The sequence below is a fragment of the Carassius carassius genome, chromosome 1, assembly GCF_963082965.1.
Source record: "Carassius carassius chromosome 1, fCarCar2.1, whole genome shotgun sequence".
In the NCBI taxonomy this organism is placed as follows: domain Eukaryota; kingdom Metazoa; phylum Chordata; class Actinopteri; order Cypriniformes; family Cyprinidae; genus Carassius; species Carassius carassius.
The window spans coordinates 25,238,431-25,257,143 of NC_081755.1; the positions used below are offsets into that span (position 1 = coordinate 25,238,431).

Below are 18,713 nucleotides of genomic sequence, written 5' to 3' on the forward strand. Positions count from 1 at the left end.
ATCTCCAGGTCTCAGCTGTTATGCATGTTTATCTGTAATAATGAAAGTTGGTTGAAAAGCTTTACACAGTTATGTTTATGAACAAAGTGGGGGAGAACAATGCTTGTATTTCCTGATTTTCCAAGAAATGTCACAGAAATCTTTGTAAAATGCATAAGGAAATGGCTATTAAGGCTACAGCAATCTCTAAAGCATTTAGTAAAATAACTAAAGCAAATTAGTAAAATGATCTTTAAAATAAACTACAGATATGCTAATGGCCTAGCTGCAAATAGCTCTTCAATAGTTATTTTACCATTACATTTTGACCATTTGCCATTACATAAAAGCAATATCGCCCTCGCACTCACGCATCCTTTATGCTGGGTTGTGATTTCCTGTGCCATACAGCTGCTAATATTTAACACGATTTGTGTTTTTGTGTGAGTTACTTGTTCTTCTTTGGTGTAGAGCTCAAAGCACTCATCCAGGGTGCAGCTGTGCTGTTGGACGTGGTGTTGTTGTTGAGCACGAACACTTTCCGAGTCCTTCACCACCTCCTCTTGGATGTTACCAAACAGACTGCACACAGACACACAGTAACACCAGGTCATTGGATCATCTTGCTTGTTTTGCAAATAGAATGTATTTTCATGCGTACTCAAAAGGAAGTGAAAGATTGCATTACCAGTCTTTGATTCTGTGCTCCCATTCAACAATGAGCTTCACATGCGGCGGTCCACCTGAGCCACAGAGCTTTAGAGCTCTGACGAGATAAAGAGGATTGTGTTAAAATACACACACACACACACACACACACACACACACACACACACACACACAGACACACACACACACACACACACACACACACACACACACACACACACACACACACACACACACACTTAGAGGCTTTACAAAATACTCAATACCTAGTATATTCTCAGCAAAAGTTACAAAGCCACTGCATGACCACATTTGAATAATATTTGATTTCATATTTGACTTGAGTTTGAGTTTCTTGTCACATAAGTAAATAATTAGACACAAAATATTGATTTGAGTTAATTTATTTAATAAGCTCTGTAAATGCAAAGCTTCTGCAAAGAAAAACTGTTCCTAGCAAATGGCTTTGCATAGATGAATTTCAGAGAAGACAGACATTTAAGTAAAAATGTACAGCCATATTAATAATTAAACAGCTTCTAACCACAAAAATAATAATGAGGACATGAAATACTATTTGAATGACTGTTAAGGGATAGTTCATCCAAAAATGAAAATTCTGTCATGAATTGCTCCCTCATGTCGTTCCAAACAGGCGAATCTCGAAAAGTGAAAGTAAAAAGAGGGTGTGCATTCAAAAGTGATTTCAATGCCTCGCATATTAATAATGGCTCTCTGATGCCCACAGTTTATATACAGTATAATTCCCCAACAATATAACTGCGAAAGAAAGAACTTCCTTTCCGATTTCAGGCACATACCTAATGGGAAGTGCAAAATATTTCGGATTTATTAAGTTAATAATTAATAGGAAACACTGATTTCTTCACTCAGAACTACCCATACTATAGACTGGTGTGTTTTTGTATCAAAATAGTGGTGCGTTTGACATCCAGAGTCAGGGCCGTCGCAAGTGGGGTGAAAGATGGTGACGGTTATAAGGGCCCACAGCCGAGGGGGGCCCCCAAGCGATCTCAAACGTCTGGCTGAGGCTAGCCTAAAAAGATGATCAGGACAGTTGACAGACCACTGCGTGTCGTCACGAAAGCTTATCATTTTCATATGTTTTTAAGCCTGTCCACTTTCCAATTTAAACATTCAAAAGAGTTTAAATCATTCAAACACAAGATGCGGAAAAGCTCAACTCGCGCGCTGTGTTCGGTGCGCACGTGGAGAGAGAGCCGCGTCTCACGGACAGCGACACTGAACCCAGCTCTCTTCTGCTAAGTTCTCCTCGAAGTCCTTCCTGCACCTGAACGAACAAATACAAATCGCAGTTTAAACAAACAGAAAAGGATGTGAAAAAGCCCATTTCAGCACCGCGGTGTTCTGGTGCTCAGGGCTCACGCAGAGAGATGCGTCTCAAAACACTTGAACACCGAATTTGCCTCTTTTTGCTCTTGTACTGACAAAAACATACAGAACATGTCAAAAAACCCGTCTTGGAAAATATGTTAGAAAAAACTGTCGGTTATGTCTTAAGTGAAAGTGAACAGTTGAGAAAAAAATCGGATGTGTATTATATTGGATTCATCATTGTGTCTTAAAGTGACCGCACCTAATTTAGCTACTGGGTGCTGTAATGTTAATCCAAGAAAATGAAAGAGAGAAAATCACTCACTGCTCTTGACTGAATTACTTCATAGTTTTAACAAGAATGAGTGCACAGTCAAACCAAAATGTATTTTTTACGTTTTAATTAGGTTTTTAGGTGCAGGACACTATAATTAATGTAAGTGAGTATAGCAAAATAAAGCGAGCTGTGACATACCCAAAAAATCTTCATACAGTGGAGTACTAGTGAAATTGATAGAAAAAAATGGGACCAAAAATTATTCAGACACTTTGACCTGAATTGCTAATGCAACCTTTTTACACCACAGACTGAACAAAATGAAGCATTGCTTGGTAAATGTTCAACAAAGTATTGATAGTTGTGTAAATACTGTCATACTAACAACTGTCTGAAGTTTTGGTTGATTGTAATCCATTACACACCTTTCTATCAAAGTTATCTGACATTTTCAAGATGAATTTGTTCTGACACAGTTTAACCCCAGCTACGGCCCTGTTCATTTTTGGGTGAACTATCCCTTTAACACAGTTAGATAAAAACACAGTCAATAGCTGAGGCACAAGAAAACGCAGCGATGTGAAATGAGAGATGTTAAAGAAGTGTCGGCCTTAAATACCGTGTGTAATACAGTGTATTAATGACACATATAATAACACAATAACACATACTGGAGTGTTGCGACTGACCAATCAGAATCGAGTATTCCAGAGAGCTGCCTAAAGTACAAGCCTACTACTATTGCTTTTTTATAATTTAAAATATGACATATCAAAAATTAAGGACAATTTTCTCCAATACTGAACAACCTGTAACAGCAGCACATCTAGAACATGAACAAGAGAATCACGAAGAGAATGTCAGCAGGAAGATGTGCACAAAGCCGTTAAGATGATTATGAGATTAATTTCATCTTTGAAGACACTGCTGACAATATTTGAAGGTTTGGAGGACGTCATTTAACCATGTGTGATTTAAAACGCTCCTTGAGGGCTGTAGAAATTCATGAGGGTGATAAACGTTGACAGAAACTCAGAGGTTTCTTTTGATGTTTAGGATAAAAAAAAAAAAGGAATCATAAATTCAGTAGCTTCCCTGATGCGTCTTCCTGTCAATACAGTATGCAATATTAAGTGGTGCTAATGAATAAAGTTAATGTTTAATGTAATATAAAAAAATATGAACTGTATATTTTAGAGCCTGTTTTGCTGGAAAACATCGTCTGAACTGGATTGCTGTTACTGGCATCTCTGAGAAAGATGCAATTTATTTTCTGTTCTGATCCATGTCTGTATGAACACACACACACAATAATACCTGTCCACAGCAGGGTGATAAAGCGGCCGTCCGTCTTGAGGATTTAAGTAGCTATAAGCTGCAGATCCCCCGACAACACGAATCTTGAACAACACCCTGAAATTCTAATGAAAAAGATATAGAGACATTAGTAGAAAAAGACCAGAGGCATAAAAGACTGCGCAGTTGCTTTTGATTCATGCCATGAAGCTTCAATACTGGCATTGTGATATTGTCAACTAGTTATAAACATCAAGACAGAGAAGTGAATTCAGATTGTACGAAAACTGGCAAATTTAAAACTAAGCAACAATAAAATAATAATGGTGAGCTTACCTTAGCAAACACTACCGTATTTTCCGGACTATAAGTCACACTTTTTTCATAGTTTGGCTGGTCCTGCGACTTATAGTCAGGTGCGACTTATTATTATCAAAATTAATTTGACATGAACCGAGAGAAATGAACCAAGAGAAAACATTACCGTCTCCAGCCGTGAGAGGGCGCTCAGTGCTGCTCAGTGCTCCTGTAGTCTACACTGAAGACATAGAGCGCCCTCTCGTGGCTGGAGACGGTAATGTTTTCTCTTGGTTCTAAATAAATGCGACTTATAGTCCAGTGCGACTTATATATGTTTTTTCCCTCATCGTGACGTATTTTTGGACTGATGCGACTTATACTCAGGTGCGACTTATAGTCCGAAAAATACGGTACTAATAATGGCTCTATATAAATTTGTGTTGTTTTTTTGCTCACCTTATGCTTTATGCTCGCCAAGAATTTTACTGCTAATAAAACAGTAATATTGTGAAATGTTTTTACAATTTAAAATGATGTGTTCTATTTGAATATATGTTAAACTATAATTTATTACTGGGATATTAAAGCTGAATTTTCAGCATTATTACTCCAGTCTTCAGTGTCACATGACCCTTCAGAAATAACAGATTTTGGTGCTCAGTAAACACTTTAATATTTTTAAACATTTTAATACTTTAATATTTTTGTGTAAACCATGAAACTTTGCTGATTAAGAAGTTCAAAAGTTCATTTATTTAATATTTGATCCTGGAGCAAAAAAACAATCGCTGGGGTATATTTGTAGAAATATATGTATATATATATATAAAACATTGTATGGGTCAAATTATTGATTTTTCTTTTATGCCAAAAATAATTAGGATATTAAGTAAATATCATGTTCCATAAAGATATTTTGAAAATATCCTACAGTAAATATATCAAAACTTAATTTTTGATTAGTAATATACATTGCTAAGAACTTCATTTGCACAACTTTAAAGGTGATTTTCTCAATATTTAAATTTTTTTGCTCCCTCAGATTCCAGATTTTCAAATAGTTGTATCTCGGCCAAATATTGTCCTATCCCAACAAACCATACATCAATGGAAAGCTTTTTTATTCAGCTTTGATGATGTATAAATCTCAATTTCACTTAATTGACCCATATGACTGATTTTGTGGTCCAGGGTCACATATTTTTGTCTGTCTGAATGTATATCTGTTCGCTGACCCCCTGTAGTACCTTCATGGACCCACAGGGGTCCAGAGACACCTACTGAAAGGCCCTGGATGTGCACTGACACCGTTTAATTCTGGCTGGTGTGTCTGAAAACACCCAGCAGGGGGAACCAATCAACTGTGGAAAAGCAACAGGAAGAGGAAGGAGGAAAATGTTTTAGAGGAAGTGATGGAATCTTGTGAGAGACTTTACTCTGACAGCTTAAAAGCTTGAATTGTGATGGTTTAGTTGCTGGCTGTTGAAAGTTTGCCCAGGTTTTGTATTTGCTTTAATCTACAGCTCAGATCAGCTAAATGAGTATAGGCAGTTGATCTTACATGTGCCTGCGATCCATTGATCATCAGATAGTAGAGTTTACTGAGGATGCTCTGCTGTAGCTGGGCCCACGACACTGACCTGTCCTCTCTCATCAGAAACGGAGGACCGAATCTGCAGGTGAACAGACATCAGATTAGTGTGTGTTTAATACAGTCAAACAGATGCAATTATTTAGCTAAAAGATATGAATGCCAATATTTTAGGTGACATGTTTTAGGCCCCCTTTTTTAACGATCTAAACGCAAAGTGTAAAGCGCACGGCGCAGGTGCACTCAGGCATGTCCAAATCCACTTTTCTTATTTTAATGACGGAAAAACGTCTGGCGTGCCCGGGCGCATGGTCTAAACGAGTTGTCCCTATTCTCTTAATGAGTAATAGGTGTTTTTTGGGCGTAACGTGCAATAAACAAATCAGAGTCTCATCTTCCATTCCCTTTAAGAGCCAGTTGCGCTCGTGCCATGATGGATTTGCTATTTACACGGCGGAATTTGGCAAGCGCAAAGACAGAACGAGTCTCCGAGATGAAACAGAGCTGCTATAGATTCCTAATTCTGATACATGCGATGACTATCCATTATGACATGTAGGCATTACATGTATATATATATATATATTTAATTAGCCTACAAAAAATTCTTATGCATTGTAATCCTTTAATTTTTTATATTTGGCATGTTTGTGTGTTGCTGTGTGTCCCTGTGTTTAATAAGCAGCGTGTACCCGCCTATACTAACATGCTCTTTAAATAACAAAGAAAGAAAAAGCATTGCGCCAGACTTTAGACCAGGTTTGAGTTGGTTTATGGCGGTCTATTTTCAGCTCCTTAAAATGGGCGCACAAATGAGCGCAAATACATTTGCTATTTAAACGATGTGGCGCTGGATTAATTAAAGATAATGTTCCATGAAGATATTTTGTAAATTTCCTACTGTAAATATATCAAAACTTAATTTTTGATGTGCATTAATAAGAACTTCATTTGGACAACTTTAAAGGTGATTTTCTCAGTATTTCGATTTTTTTGCACCCTCAGATTCCAAAACATTTTTGGAATATATATTTCAAAACATTTACTCTTATGAGTGGTCTGGTGGTCCAGGGTCAAATTTTGATGACAAAAAAACATTTCCATGATTGCCTAAGAACAAACTATACCTTTGTAAATCTATAAAATGTTGACCTAAAAATGTTAATATAATTTAATAAATATTATTTTTAGTATCACTGAGATTCTATTATAGTTTTCTATCATAGTTTAAATGAATATTTTGAAGTAGTTTTTATTTTTATATTTTCAGTTTTTCAAAATATCTAGTTTTTTATTCTTCTTTTTTTCATCAAGTTAAAGTACATACAAATCAGATATGTTGCCTGAAATAAAGTGTTTTAATTATTTTGTTTCAGTTAACATTCTTTTATTCATTCCTTTTATTGTATTTAGTATTTCCAGTTTTAGTTAATTATAATAACCCTGCACTGAGTTTAACCAATGTAAAAAAAAGCTAAAGTTCGGCTAAATGTTTCATTGTCTGTCCCACATTAAAAGATTTCAAATACATAAAACAGCATTTTCAATGCTAGCCTCAAAGTATGCAGATACCTGTAATAGAAGTCATGTTATTATCGACAAGATTTAAAAAAACAGTAATCAGTTTTATATACAGTAATACGTATGGCAATCTCTATTTTCCTCGGCCTAAAAAGGTTATAGATACAATACTGCAGAGATGTTAGCCACTACCTGAAATCATATGAGATTACTATGTAAACATTAGGTCACATTTTGATGTGCATTATTGTCAGATAAATTACTGCCTGTGTTTGGACACGATGTTATTGTGTCCTCAGTAGTGCTCTTGAAATCCACCCCACCCTTTTTAGTGGACTGGGTTTTCTGCAGCAGGAGGCTAGTGATTAAGTTTCTAGCCAGATTTCTGCTACAGGACCCATACAGCATGAATACAGGAGACAAAACAAACAAAAGTGAGCTGAGGGAAAGCAAGCCTTTCAGAAAATACACGTAATTGTGTTGGGGCTTGGTCTCAGCCAAAAACAACGGTGGAGTTTTCCCTGACAGGAGGCACAGAGAGAGAAATGAGATCTGAACAAGCATGCTTTGATGCTGCTAACGTCACAGCTTGCCCCGGGCAACAAACGGGAGGTTTTCACCAGATTATAAAGCAATAAAGTGTCTGTCTGTCTGTCTAACGATCCATCCACTATGTTTGACGCCACACAGTTTAAACACATTCTGGACATCAAAAAAATTGATCGAAATGATCATAAAACAGCATTTGGAAACAATTTCACTTCAGTACAGTGGAGTTTTGAGTCTTTGAGAGGTCAGATTCACCCTTGAGAGCATCTGGTCTCAAATGAATGGTTCTTTTTCAAATCTATCACAATTTGCTTTTATTGCATTATGGTAATTGTTATTAAATTAGTGCACTACATAGAGGCAAGATTATAATAGGCCAAAACTATGACTAAATAGCTATTTTGCTCTTGGTGAACATTATTTAACCCCTTTTGGCCTAAGTTTAGTCAGAAGCAGGGGAGAAAGTTATCACATATCAAATAAACATTACAAAGACAAATACTTTTTTACTTTTTATATATTCTTTGGAATAACGATACACTGAAAAATCATGCATGAGTTTAAAGATGGACATGCTGAAATTGCTACTATAAGCCTACAACCAGGAACTAGCAGGACACAACTGAGGCACACTTCTCTGACTTTCCGAACTTTTCCACTATGTTTGATGTTGCACACTCTGAACATCAAAAGATGTTCTTCTGCAATTTACCTGCTCCTGTGATGATCTTAAAATGACAGCAAAGTCCTTCGGGGTAGAAAACTCCACAGGGAACCTGCTATTCTTTCTATAATACCTTTTTTCTCTCTCTACAGTTCTTCCTGTCTATACAAGTGCCCAACTGTGATCTTAATACTTTATAATAGGTTTTATTTATATATTATTATATTTATTCATTTTTTTTTTTAATTTGTTAATTTTTTGTTTTCAATATTCATTTTAATTTTAGTTATAGTAATTATGTGCTTTTGTAATTTTTATTTGTATTTAGTTTTTGTGTTTTGGTTTTCCGTTTAACTTATTTTATTGCAGCTAATTGTCATGACACCATTTCTTATTGAAAATAACCTTTATCATTTATGTGAATTATATGTTGTTGTTTTTTTTACTGTATTTTCAGCATAAAATAAGATATGGTTACGCTCTTATTATGACATCTGTATAGTCTCAGTGTAAGTTTCTATATTCAAACATTCCCAGTTAATGAACTCATGACTACAGCAGTACATCAAATCTTTCCACACTCTAACTCTGTGATGGGAAAATCAGTTTTATCATGATCTGGAGAAAATCAATCAAAATATCACTGCTTTCAAAATGACTCTAGCTCATCTGTATGAGATGAACGTATGTTTGGAGCTTCCCTCTTTCTCCTTCTCTTTATCACTTCCATTAAAGTGATAGAGAAACTCACATTACCAAAGGCCATGGAACTAAATTTGATTTCTGGAGGCATTCACACTTAAGAGAGTATTGATCTCTGAGCGACTATCACTGTCACTGTGTCTGCAGGATTGCTCTGACGTGACAAACATCAAAGAATCTTTGAGAAGCTTTCAGAGCAAAAGAGAAGAGTTGAGGGACAGTTGTCACGATTGATATTTGATGGCTTTACCTGGTATATAGAAGCATGTTTTGTTCTCTGAAGTCCACTTATTAAGCTGGTTCAGACCATTTTCACCTTCTGTGACCCTTGGAATTATACCTTTAAGACTTTTTTTGTAAATAGATTTATGATTGGCTAATCTCCATATACTAGTGTTAATCTAGTCAGGTTTTTATTTCTCCTGTTTATTCAGCAAGGATTTATTAAAATAATCAAAACTGACAGTAGATACTTTAATAATGTAATAAAAGTGTATATTTCCAATAACTTTCTGTTTTTCAAAATATCCTGATTAAAAAATATTAACACAAAAATATTAAGCAGCACAACTGTTTTCAACATTGATAATAATAATAATAATAATAATAATAATAATAATAATAATAATAATAATAATAATAATAATAATAATAATAAATGTTCTTTAACTTCAAATCAGAATATCAGAATTATTTCTGAAGGATCATTTAACACTGAAGACTAAAGTAATGATGCTGAAAATTTAGCTTTGAATCACGAGAATAAATTACATTGAAATATATTCAAATAGAAAACAGTGATTTTACATTGTATTAACATTTCACAATATTACTCTATTTACTGTATGTTTGATCAAATAAATGCAGCCTTGGTGAACATAAGACACAAAAAACTACTGCTGTCAAATGATTAATCGCAGTAAATCGCATCCAAAATAAAAGTTTTTGTTTACATTATGTATGTGTGCTGTGTATATTTATTATGTATATATAAATACACACACATGCATGTATATATTTCTATGCAAACTTGAGAACCGGCTCAAAAGAACAATTTGTTCATGAACAGAACATCAATGATTTCTTCCCGCATCTTGAGTCCTCGCCTCATCTCTCCACACGGACGAGACATTTATAATATAAGTTATATGAATATAATTATAGAGATGTAAATACATGTAAAAAAAAAATCTAAATATTTACTGTATGTGTATGCATTTATATATACATAGTAAATATACACAGAACGCACATATATATTATACAAACAAAAACTTTTTTTGTATGCGATTAATTGCAAAAAATCGTTTGACAGCACAAAAAAAAAATCTTGCTTTCCCCAAACTTTTCAGTATTGTATAATTATACATATATTTTATAATATATCATTTTGTTTTATTTGCTAATATATTCTGAATATATTTTACTTATATAAAATATGAATATATTTTCTGATATTTTTTTACATTATGATGAGAAAAAAGAACAATGCAAGATACTGAACCATGTGTGAATATGTTTATGAAGTAGAAAATTTTAGAAAATTTTCAAATAACCCAGTTAATAAAGCCGACAACCAAGCCGCTTAAATGCTGGTAAACTGAACTTTATACACAATATAAACGTAATAATACATCTTACATCTGCACAAAAAAAAAAAAAAAAAATCACAAGTTAACTTTAAATTACAAGTTAAATTACAACCTAGTCAGAATGAGTTTCTGACTTTCTGAAACCACATACTGAAACACAAATAACTAAAAAACTGTATTGCAATAGTGTCACTATAATTTTATTGATACATGTTTAATTTAATAGATAAAAACTTAAAGCATTTGTTTTAAATGTGCATGTTCTTGTCTTAAATAATTTGCTATTTTAGCCAGAATAAACTTTAACCAGAAAAAAATTTGACATGCCACAAACCTTTTTTTTACCGTAAGACAAAATAAAAAAAATAGGACTAAAATTAAAAAGCTGTGTAAAAGTTAATGAGTTTACTCACTGAATGTCTTAACTCTGAAGACCCCTAAATAAAGTTTAAACCAACAGCTGTTTAGTTACCGGTCATAAAAGTAATAATTTTTAAGGGTACCTCACTGCCTGCTGTCCTGCTCCAGATGCATTACACACCAGCAGCAAGATCTTCCCCATCCCGTCTGCCTGGTTCAGGAACTCGGAGGACAGCGCTCCCGACGCAGCCAGTCTGTAACCCTCGGGCCCAGACGAGGTGTACGGAGAGGACGGAAGACTGTGGTGCAACCCTGGGATGAGAGGGAGAACCAAGGAGAGGTAGAGGTCACCCCCGAACACGCCTAATCTGCAGGCAGATTTATTGTCTGTGCCTCCATATAGCCGAATAATGTCAAATTTTATTGTATGACAAAACAAGGTGACATACACACAGATAAAGAGAAGAAGAGAGTGACACAGAGAGAGAGAGACAGATGGAGACATGCAAATAGAGCACAGCAGACAACAGACTGAACTCAGTGGGGAGTTTGATCTGACGCCAGCCTTCACACACATACTGTACACATACATACTAAATGGCCGTCAAGCTTTCAGATGTTTTCTTCCAAATAAAGTAAGACTGGGCAGCAGCCATTTATTACCAAGTACATTAAGTACCCAGAACAAACTACCCTAAAAAGGCCAAAGACTTGCATATAATTTATTTTCCAAAAGTCACCCAGTTGAATTTATCAGGGACAGAAGAGCATCATATCTTCAAGGTGACAGCATTAAAAGTCTGTTATTTCTGCACCTTGAACATCAATACACACAAATGGAACTTTGAAATGACTTTGAAATGGCTTAAAAGATGCTCCTTATTGGACAAACAAATACTCCCGCCTCAGACTCTATTGCTTTTGGTTTAGCCAGTGTTGTTGTGTCGGGCTGGTCTGGATGTGCAAAAAGAGGCTTACTAATGATACTTTTCAGGAGAATTTACTTTCTTAAAGTTTTCTCGGCACATTAAATTGAGACAGTTTATTAACCTCATTTTTTCATCACTCTAACACTTTACAGCTTTAATAATTAAAATTTAAAGCAATACTAAACCTGAGGTCACTTCGACAGCCCCTCCTTGGCCAATTACTCTGAGGAAGGATCTGCTGACTCAGACATGGGGCACCGTTTGGCACCCGCATCAAGACCTTTGGAAACTCCATGTCTGGTCCCTGGATGGGATGCGAAGGTTCTAGTTGACCTACCCAAGGAGGTTGTGGACACCATCACTTCGGCAAGAGCACCATCTACGAGACATGCATATGCCTTGAAGTGGAACCTGTTCGTCGAGTGGTGTTCTTCTCACCGAGAGGACCCACATAGATGTCCGATTGCAGTCGTGCCTTCCTTTCTGCAGCAAGGGCTGGAGTGAAGGCTATCTCCCTCCACTCTCAAAGTCCAGGTTGCCGCTATTGCTGCGTACCATGACCCCATGAATGGGCAGTCTTTAGGTAAGCATGACCTCATCGTCAGGTCCCTTAGAGCAGTGCTTCTCAAATCTGTCCTGGATGACCCCCGGCCCTGCACAATTTGTATGTCTCCCTTATCTAACACACCTGATTCCACTCATCAGCTCGCTAGGAGAGACTGCAATAACTAAATTTGCAATGTCTGATTAGGGAGACATACAAAATGTGCAGAGCAGGGGTCCTCCAGGGCAGGTTTGGGAAGCATTGCCTTAGAGGGGCCAGGAGGTTAAATCCTTCCTGGCCCCCTCTATACCCTCTTGGGACCTGACTGTAGTGCTTAAATCACTACAGCAGGGCCCATTCGAGCCTTTGCATTCAGTTGAGCTAAAGTTTCTTTCATTGAAAACTCTGCTCCTGTTTGCACTGGCCTCCATCAAGAGGGTAGGGTACCTGCATGCATTTTCGGTCGATGATTCGTGCCTAGAGTTTGGGCTGGCTGACTCCCAGGTAATCCTGAGGCCCCGGCCTGGCTACGTTCCCAAGGTTCCCACTACACCCTTCAAAGCCCAATTGGTGAACCTGCAAGCACTGCCCCTGGAGGAGGCAAACCCAGCCCTGGCTTTGCTCTGTCCTGTCCAAGCATTGAGATGCTACGTAGACCAGACACAAAGCTTCAGGACCTCAGACCAGCTCTTTTTCTGTTACGGAGGCTGGCAGAAGGGGAATGGTGTCTCTAATCAGAGGATGGCCCACTGGATTGTGGATGCCATAACCCTAGCTTATCAGGCACAGGGTGTGCCCTGCATGTTCAGGTTGCGAGCTCACTCAATTAGAAGTGTTGCATCCTTCTGGGCGTTGGCTCGTGGCACCTCGCAGACAAATATTTGTAGAACTGTGGGCTGGGCGACCCCTAACACGTTCTCTAGGTTCTATAGCCTTCGTGTAGAGCCGGTATCCCCCTGTGTTCTCACCTTAAACGGGTAGTGGGACTGAGAGGCCCCGGTTAGTGTGAGCTTTCTTAAACTGCTTCAGAGTGTCTGTACTGTAGGCCCTGTTGAGATCCTCCATCACCCTAGGCAGCTGGATGTGGCGGAATGTCCGGCGCCAGGCATTCATGATGAATCCGTGAGAACCATGGAAGGCTGGGTTCCATATTAAGAACCAAAGCGGTACTCGTATGTGTATAGTTCACGGTATAGCCTTGGAGCCCGTGTTTTTCCCCGGCAGACTTTTGCCTTCCCAAAATGGATTTAATCACCTCACATTTCTCCATATACACCTAAACGGATGCTATATGTGCATTTTATTCCGAGACCTCCTTCGGGAAGGATGGGGCTTCCGCAGCGTCCCTGTTCCAAGTGGAACGGGTACGTTTTCCCAGTGTTATCCAATCTCACCCAGTGAGGTAGTGCTTTGACAATGGTGAGTGGAACTAATTGTTCCGAGCCCAGGCCTACACCTAATAGGGGCGCAGGCGGCTCGCACAGGGCACTGGAAGTGGCAGCACCCATGGCGCTTTGGTAGGGATCCCATTTTGCGTCAGTCACCGACATGGTATTAAGAGTGACCGAATGAAAGTGAAACATCTCGGTTACGTATGGTAACCCCCGTTCCCTGAAGGAGGGAACAGAGATGCCACGTCCCGTCACCATGGTTGCTGTACCACTGCTGAGCTGCCGGGTCTCCAGCTCGGCTCCTCAGCGAAAACCTGGTATGCATTGCACCTGCTGCATTCTTAAACTCACGCTGTGATCAGTGGCAGCTGGATGCAATAATTGCATGCCAATGTGCATTGGCCCGTTTAATTTACACTCTAAGTAGATTGGTCTATCGAAGCGATATCCCATTTTGCTTCAGTCACCAACGTGTCGTCTCCGTTCCCTCCTTCAGGGAACGAGGGTTACCATACGTAACCGAGATGTTTTTCATGTTTAATAATACTGTAAAGCTGCTTGATTTAAGGCTATCTATAGTACTAAAGTACTAAATAAATAAACGTGACATGACTGGACTCTACTGGAGTACTGAACTACAGAGCTCATGCAAACATCCACATCTTTTTAATCAGATGCATTGTAAACTGCTGCCTTCTCACCACTGTCAGTTTTTGATGTGTTTATTTTGTTATTGGGGCAATCATCCAAACGCAGATCAGCACCCTCGGATTCGGCTGCGTTTGCTCTGAAGCGCTGTCTTCTTCTCCTGAATTTCATCCAGAGAGCTGAATTACAGTCTCACAATACAGCACCACACTGGTCAAACCGCATTATTGCAGGCTCTTACATTAGATCATATGACTTTAACGACTACTCGACAACAAAAATATTTGTTGACAATTTTTTTTGTCAGATCTAGCGGACGCGCCTGGAAAAAATTTGCACGTTGCACCAAGTGTGCGTCGCTTCCATTATGAGCACGCCTGCCGCGCATCTACATTTGAAATAATGAACTTGGGTGCGCAAAAGATGCAATATGTGAATGGCCCCTAAAACTGCCAGTAGGTGGTGGTAAATGTCTTAATGATTAAGTCATAGAGTCATTTATTCATTCATTTGATTCATTTAAATGGCTGATTCATTTAGAAGTGAAGTAACCCTAAGGTTGTGGGTTCAAGTCTCAGGCTGACAATACCACGACTTAGGTGCCCATGAGCAAGGCACTGAACCCCCAACTGCTCCTCGGGTGCCACAGCATAAATGGCTGCCCACTGCTCCAGTTGTGTGTTCACGCTGGGTGGGTATTCACTGCTGTGTGTGTGCACTTTGGATTGTTTAAATGCAGAGCATGAATTCTGAGTATGGGTCACCATACTTGGCTGTATGTCACTTTCACTCACTCACTTTTTGTTTTGTGCAGTGCCACTTCAAATTTTGGTTGGCAAAATTTAACAAAACAGACAACATTGTGTCTTAAAAAACACAATATTAACTTTATGAACTTTTGTATAACATTTCCACATTTTATATTCTCTAAGCTCCATCACGCAGTAAGTTGTTGCTCTGCCTCATATTAGTCAATTGACTGTATGAAATGGCAGATGATCCACATAGGTCTGGGGTGGGGCAAGTGCGTCAAATGCGTTAATAATTTTAACGCATTATTTTTCTCCATAATTAATTAATCTAAATAACCCGTTAAATTACCAGCCCTAATAAATACATGTATTATACATTTGTAAAATGTATAATAACATTTTTATTTAAAATAAATGCTGTTCTTTTGAGCTTTCTGTTCATTAATGATCCTGAAAAAAGTATCAGTTTTTACAACATATTTTAAAACATATTTAAATATAAAACAGTTACTTTAAACTGTAATAATATTTCACTATATTACTGTTTTCAGTGCATTTTGATCAAAAAAATGCATCCTTAGTGAGCGCAAGATAATTTTTAATTTGTATTATTATTATTATTTTTTAAATATTTAATAGTCATACTCTAGCAGCAAACTTTAAAAACAGTAGTGTATATTCATGTCAATTAATTAAAAAATAGCAAACAGACACATTGGTAACGCACCTTGCGTCATGCACTTTGAAAACTGGTCCGTTCGTTAATATATAGTGAGAAAAATAAGTAATTCTCTCTGTATCTTAATGTCATAGTCTGTCTAGCTACTATATGACAAAGCCCCTTTCAATCATTCACTCTCAATTGCATAAAACACTGGCCTATGACTTCACATTTAATGGCAAATAAACTTGATGATGACGATCAGCGAGGCCGTTACACATTCTGCAAGGTCACATGTGCCATCAGGTACAGATGGAGTATTGGCTGGCTTTTTAATCAAGAAGGGACATTTTTATGGCTGAACATCAGGACAGCTGTGCTTCCCAGCATTCCGTCTCAAGGTCTTTTCATATCTGCTTTTCAAAATGAAGAATTGAAAGGTGTGACCTGAGCTGACTTTAAGTGGCTATGCTTAAGCAGTTTTTCTTCTTTCCTGTCACTCGATGAACCCCACTGAATCCGTTTGAGGTTATCACTCAAAAGTAACACTGTGAGATTGTTAATTAAACACCTCTCCTCTCCACAGATCTCTACTGTGGAGACTGTAATTCAGCCCTCCTGTATGCAATCCAATGGAAGAAGACACACTCTTATGCTTATGAGAGCATGTCGGAGTGCAAACAAAATAATTGATGATTAACTGACCCTTATTAATGATTAATCATAATAGTCAATTAATCATTAGATGAACCGATTATCAAAATAATCATATGTTGCAACCCTAAATGCGTTTATAGTATGCCCTGTTAAAGTATTGCTTCATTTAAAGAGTGTGTTATCAGAGCTGTAGTGCTGACTGTATTGTGAACTTCAGAGCTGCTGTGCTTCATTCAGAGCGATAGTTTACCCAAAAATTTAAAAATGTGTCATGTTGGTAACCATTGTCTGGCAAGAATGTTGGCAACCAAACAGTTGACGGTAGCTGACGTTCTTCAACACAGTTTCAGTAACTGCAGTTAGTGTTGAAAGCAAAAGCACTTTATTTGGCCTTCAGAAAGTAGATGCATTTAGGAATCTTTAAGATTACTTAAAGATTGCTACGACAATCTGGCGCTTCTGAATCATGTCTTAACCGTCTGTAGCTTGTGTACTGCAAACACATAGGAGCTTTCAGGCTTGAACTGATGGTACAACTAAGGACATTATTAACTGTCTTTACATTTACAACCCGAATTCCGGAAAAGTTGGGACGTTTTTTAAATTTTAATAAAATGAAAACTAAAGGAATTTCAAATCACATGAGCCAATATTTTATTCACAATAGAACATAGATAACGTAGCAAATGTTTAAACTGAGAAATTGTACACTTTTATCCACTTAATTAGCTCATTTAAAATTTAATGCCTGCTACAGGTCTCAAAAAAGTTGGCACGGGGGCAACAAATGGCTAAAAAAGCAAGCAGTTTTGAAAAGATTCAGCTGGGAGAACATCTAGTGATTAATTAAGTTAATTGATATCAGGTCTGTAACATGATTAGCTATAAAAGCTTTGTCTTAGAGAAGCAGAGTCTCTCAGAAGTAAAGATGGGCAGAGGCTCTCCAATCTGTGAAAGACTGCGTAAAAAAATTGTGGAAAACTTTAAAAACAATGTTCCTCAACGTCAAATTGCAAAGGCTTTGCAAATCTCATCATCTACAGTTCATAACATCATCAAAGGATTCAGAGAAACTGGAGAAATCTCTGTGCGTAAGGGACAAGGCCGGAGACCTTTATTGGATGCCCGTGGTCTTCGGGCTCTCAGACGACACTGCATCACTCATCGGCATGATTGTGTCAATGACATTACTAAATGGGCCCAGGAATACTTTCAGAAACCACTGTCGGTAAACACAATCCGCCGTGCCATCAGCAGATGCCAACTAAAGATCTATCATGCAAAAAGGAAGCCATATGTGAACATGGTCCAGAAGCGCCGTCGTGTCCTGTGGGCCAAGGCTCATTTAAAATGGACTATTTCAAAGTGGAATAGTGTTTTATGGTCAGACGAGTCCAAGTTTGACATTCTTGTTGGAAATCACGGACGCCGTGTCCTCCGGGCTAAAGAGGAGGGAGACCTTCCAGCATGTTATCAGCGTTCAGTTCAAAAGCCAGCATCTCTGATGGTATGGGGGTGCATAAGTGCATACGGTAAGGGCAGCTTGCATGTTTTGGAAGGCTCTGTGAATGCTGAAAGGTATATAAAGGTTTTAGAGCAACATATGCTTCCCTCCAAACAACGTCTATTTCAGGGAAGGCCTTGTTTATTTCAGCAGGACAATGCAAAACCACATACTGCAGCTATAACAACAGCATGGCTTCGTCGTAGAAGAGTCCGGGTGCTAACCTGGCCTGCCTGCAGTCCAGATCTTTCACCTATAGAGAACATTTGGCGCATCATTAAACGAAAAATACGTCAAAGACGACCACGAACTCTTCAGCAGCTGGAAATCTATATAAGGCAAGAATGGGACCAAATTCCAACAGCAAAACTCCAGCAACTCATAGCCTCAATGCCCAGACGTCTCCAAACTGTTTTGAAAAGAAAAGGAGATGCTACACCATGGTAAACATGCCCCGTCCCAACTATTTTGAGACCTGTAGCAGAAATCAAAATTGAAATGAGCTCATTTTGTGCATAAAATTGTAAACTTTCTCAGTTTAAACATTTGCTATGTTATCTATGTTCTATTGTGAATAAAATATTGGCTCATGTGATTTGAAAGTCTTTTAGTTTTCATTTTATTAAAATTTAAAAAACGTCCCAGCTTTTCCGGAATTCGGGTTGTATTTTGAAAGAAGAAGCTCGCGATTATGGAAATGGGTGTTACATTACGGATGAGTGCTTGCAGTGTTCGGCCAATCACAATGCACTGGGTCAGCTGGTCAACCAG

The 18,713-nt window shown here is 37.9% G+C and overlaps 1 protein-coding gene across 1 annotated transcript in view; it reads right to left on the bottom strand.

Annotated features, from left to right (window-relative positions):
• The window catches only part of LOC132142767 (ubiquitin carboxyl-terminal hydrolase 43-like), a 65,195-nt gene that overhangs the window by 24,943 nt on the left and 21,539 nt on the right, over window positions 1-18,713 (bottom strand). The window contains exons 5-9 of the mRNA XM_059552874.1: window positions 11,000-11,168; window positions 5,439-5,550; window positions 3,599-3,702; window positions 668-745; window positions 432-561 (exon numbers count right to left, since the gene is read on the bottom strand). Of these exons, the coding sequence (XP_059408857.1) occupies window positions 432-561; window positions 668-745; window positions 3,599-3,702; window positions 5,439-5,550; window positions 11,000-11,168 (593 nt within the window). The remainder of the gene's footprint in view (window positions 1-431; window positions 562-667; window positions 746-3,598; window positions 3,703-5,438; window positions 5,551-10,999; window positions 11,169-18,713) is intronic.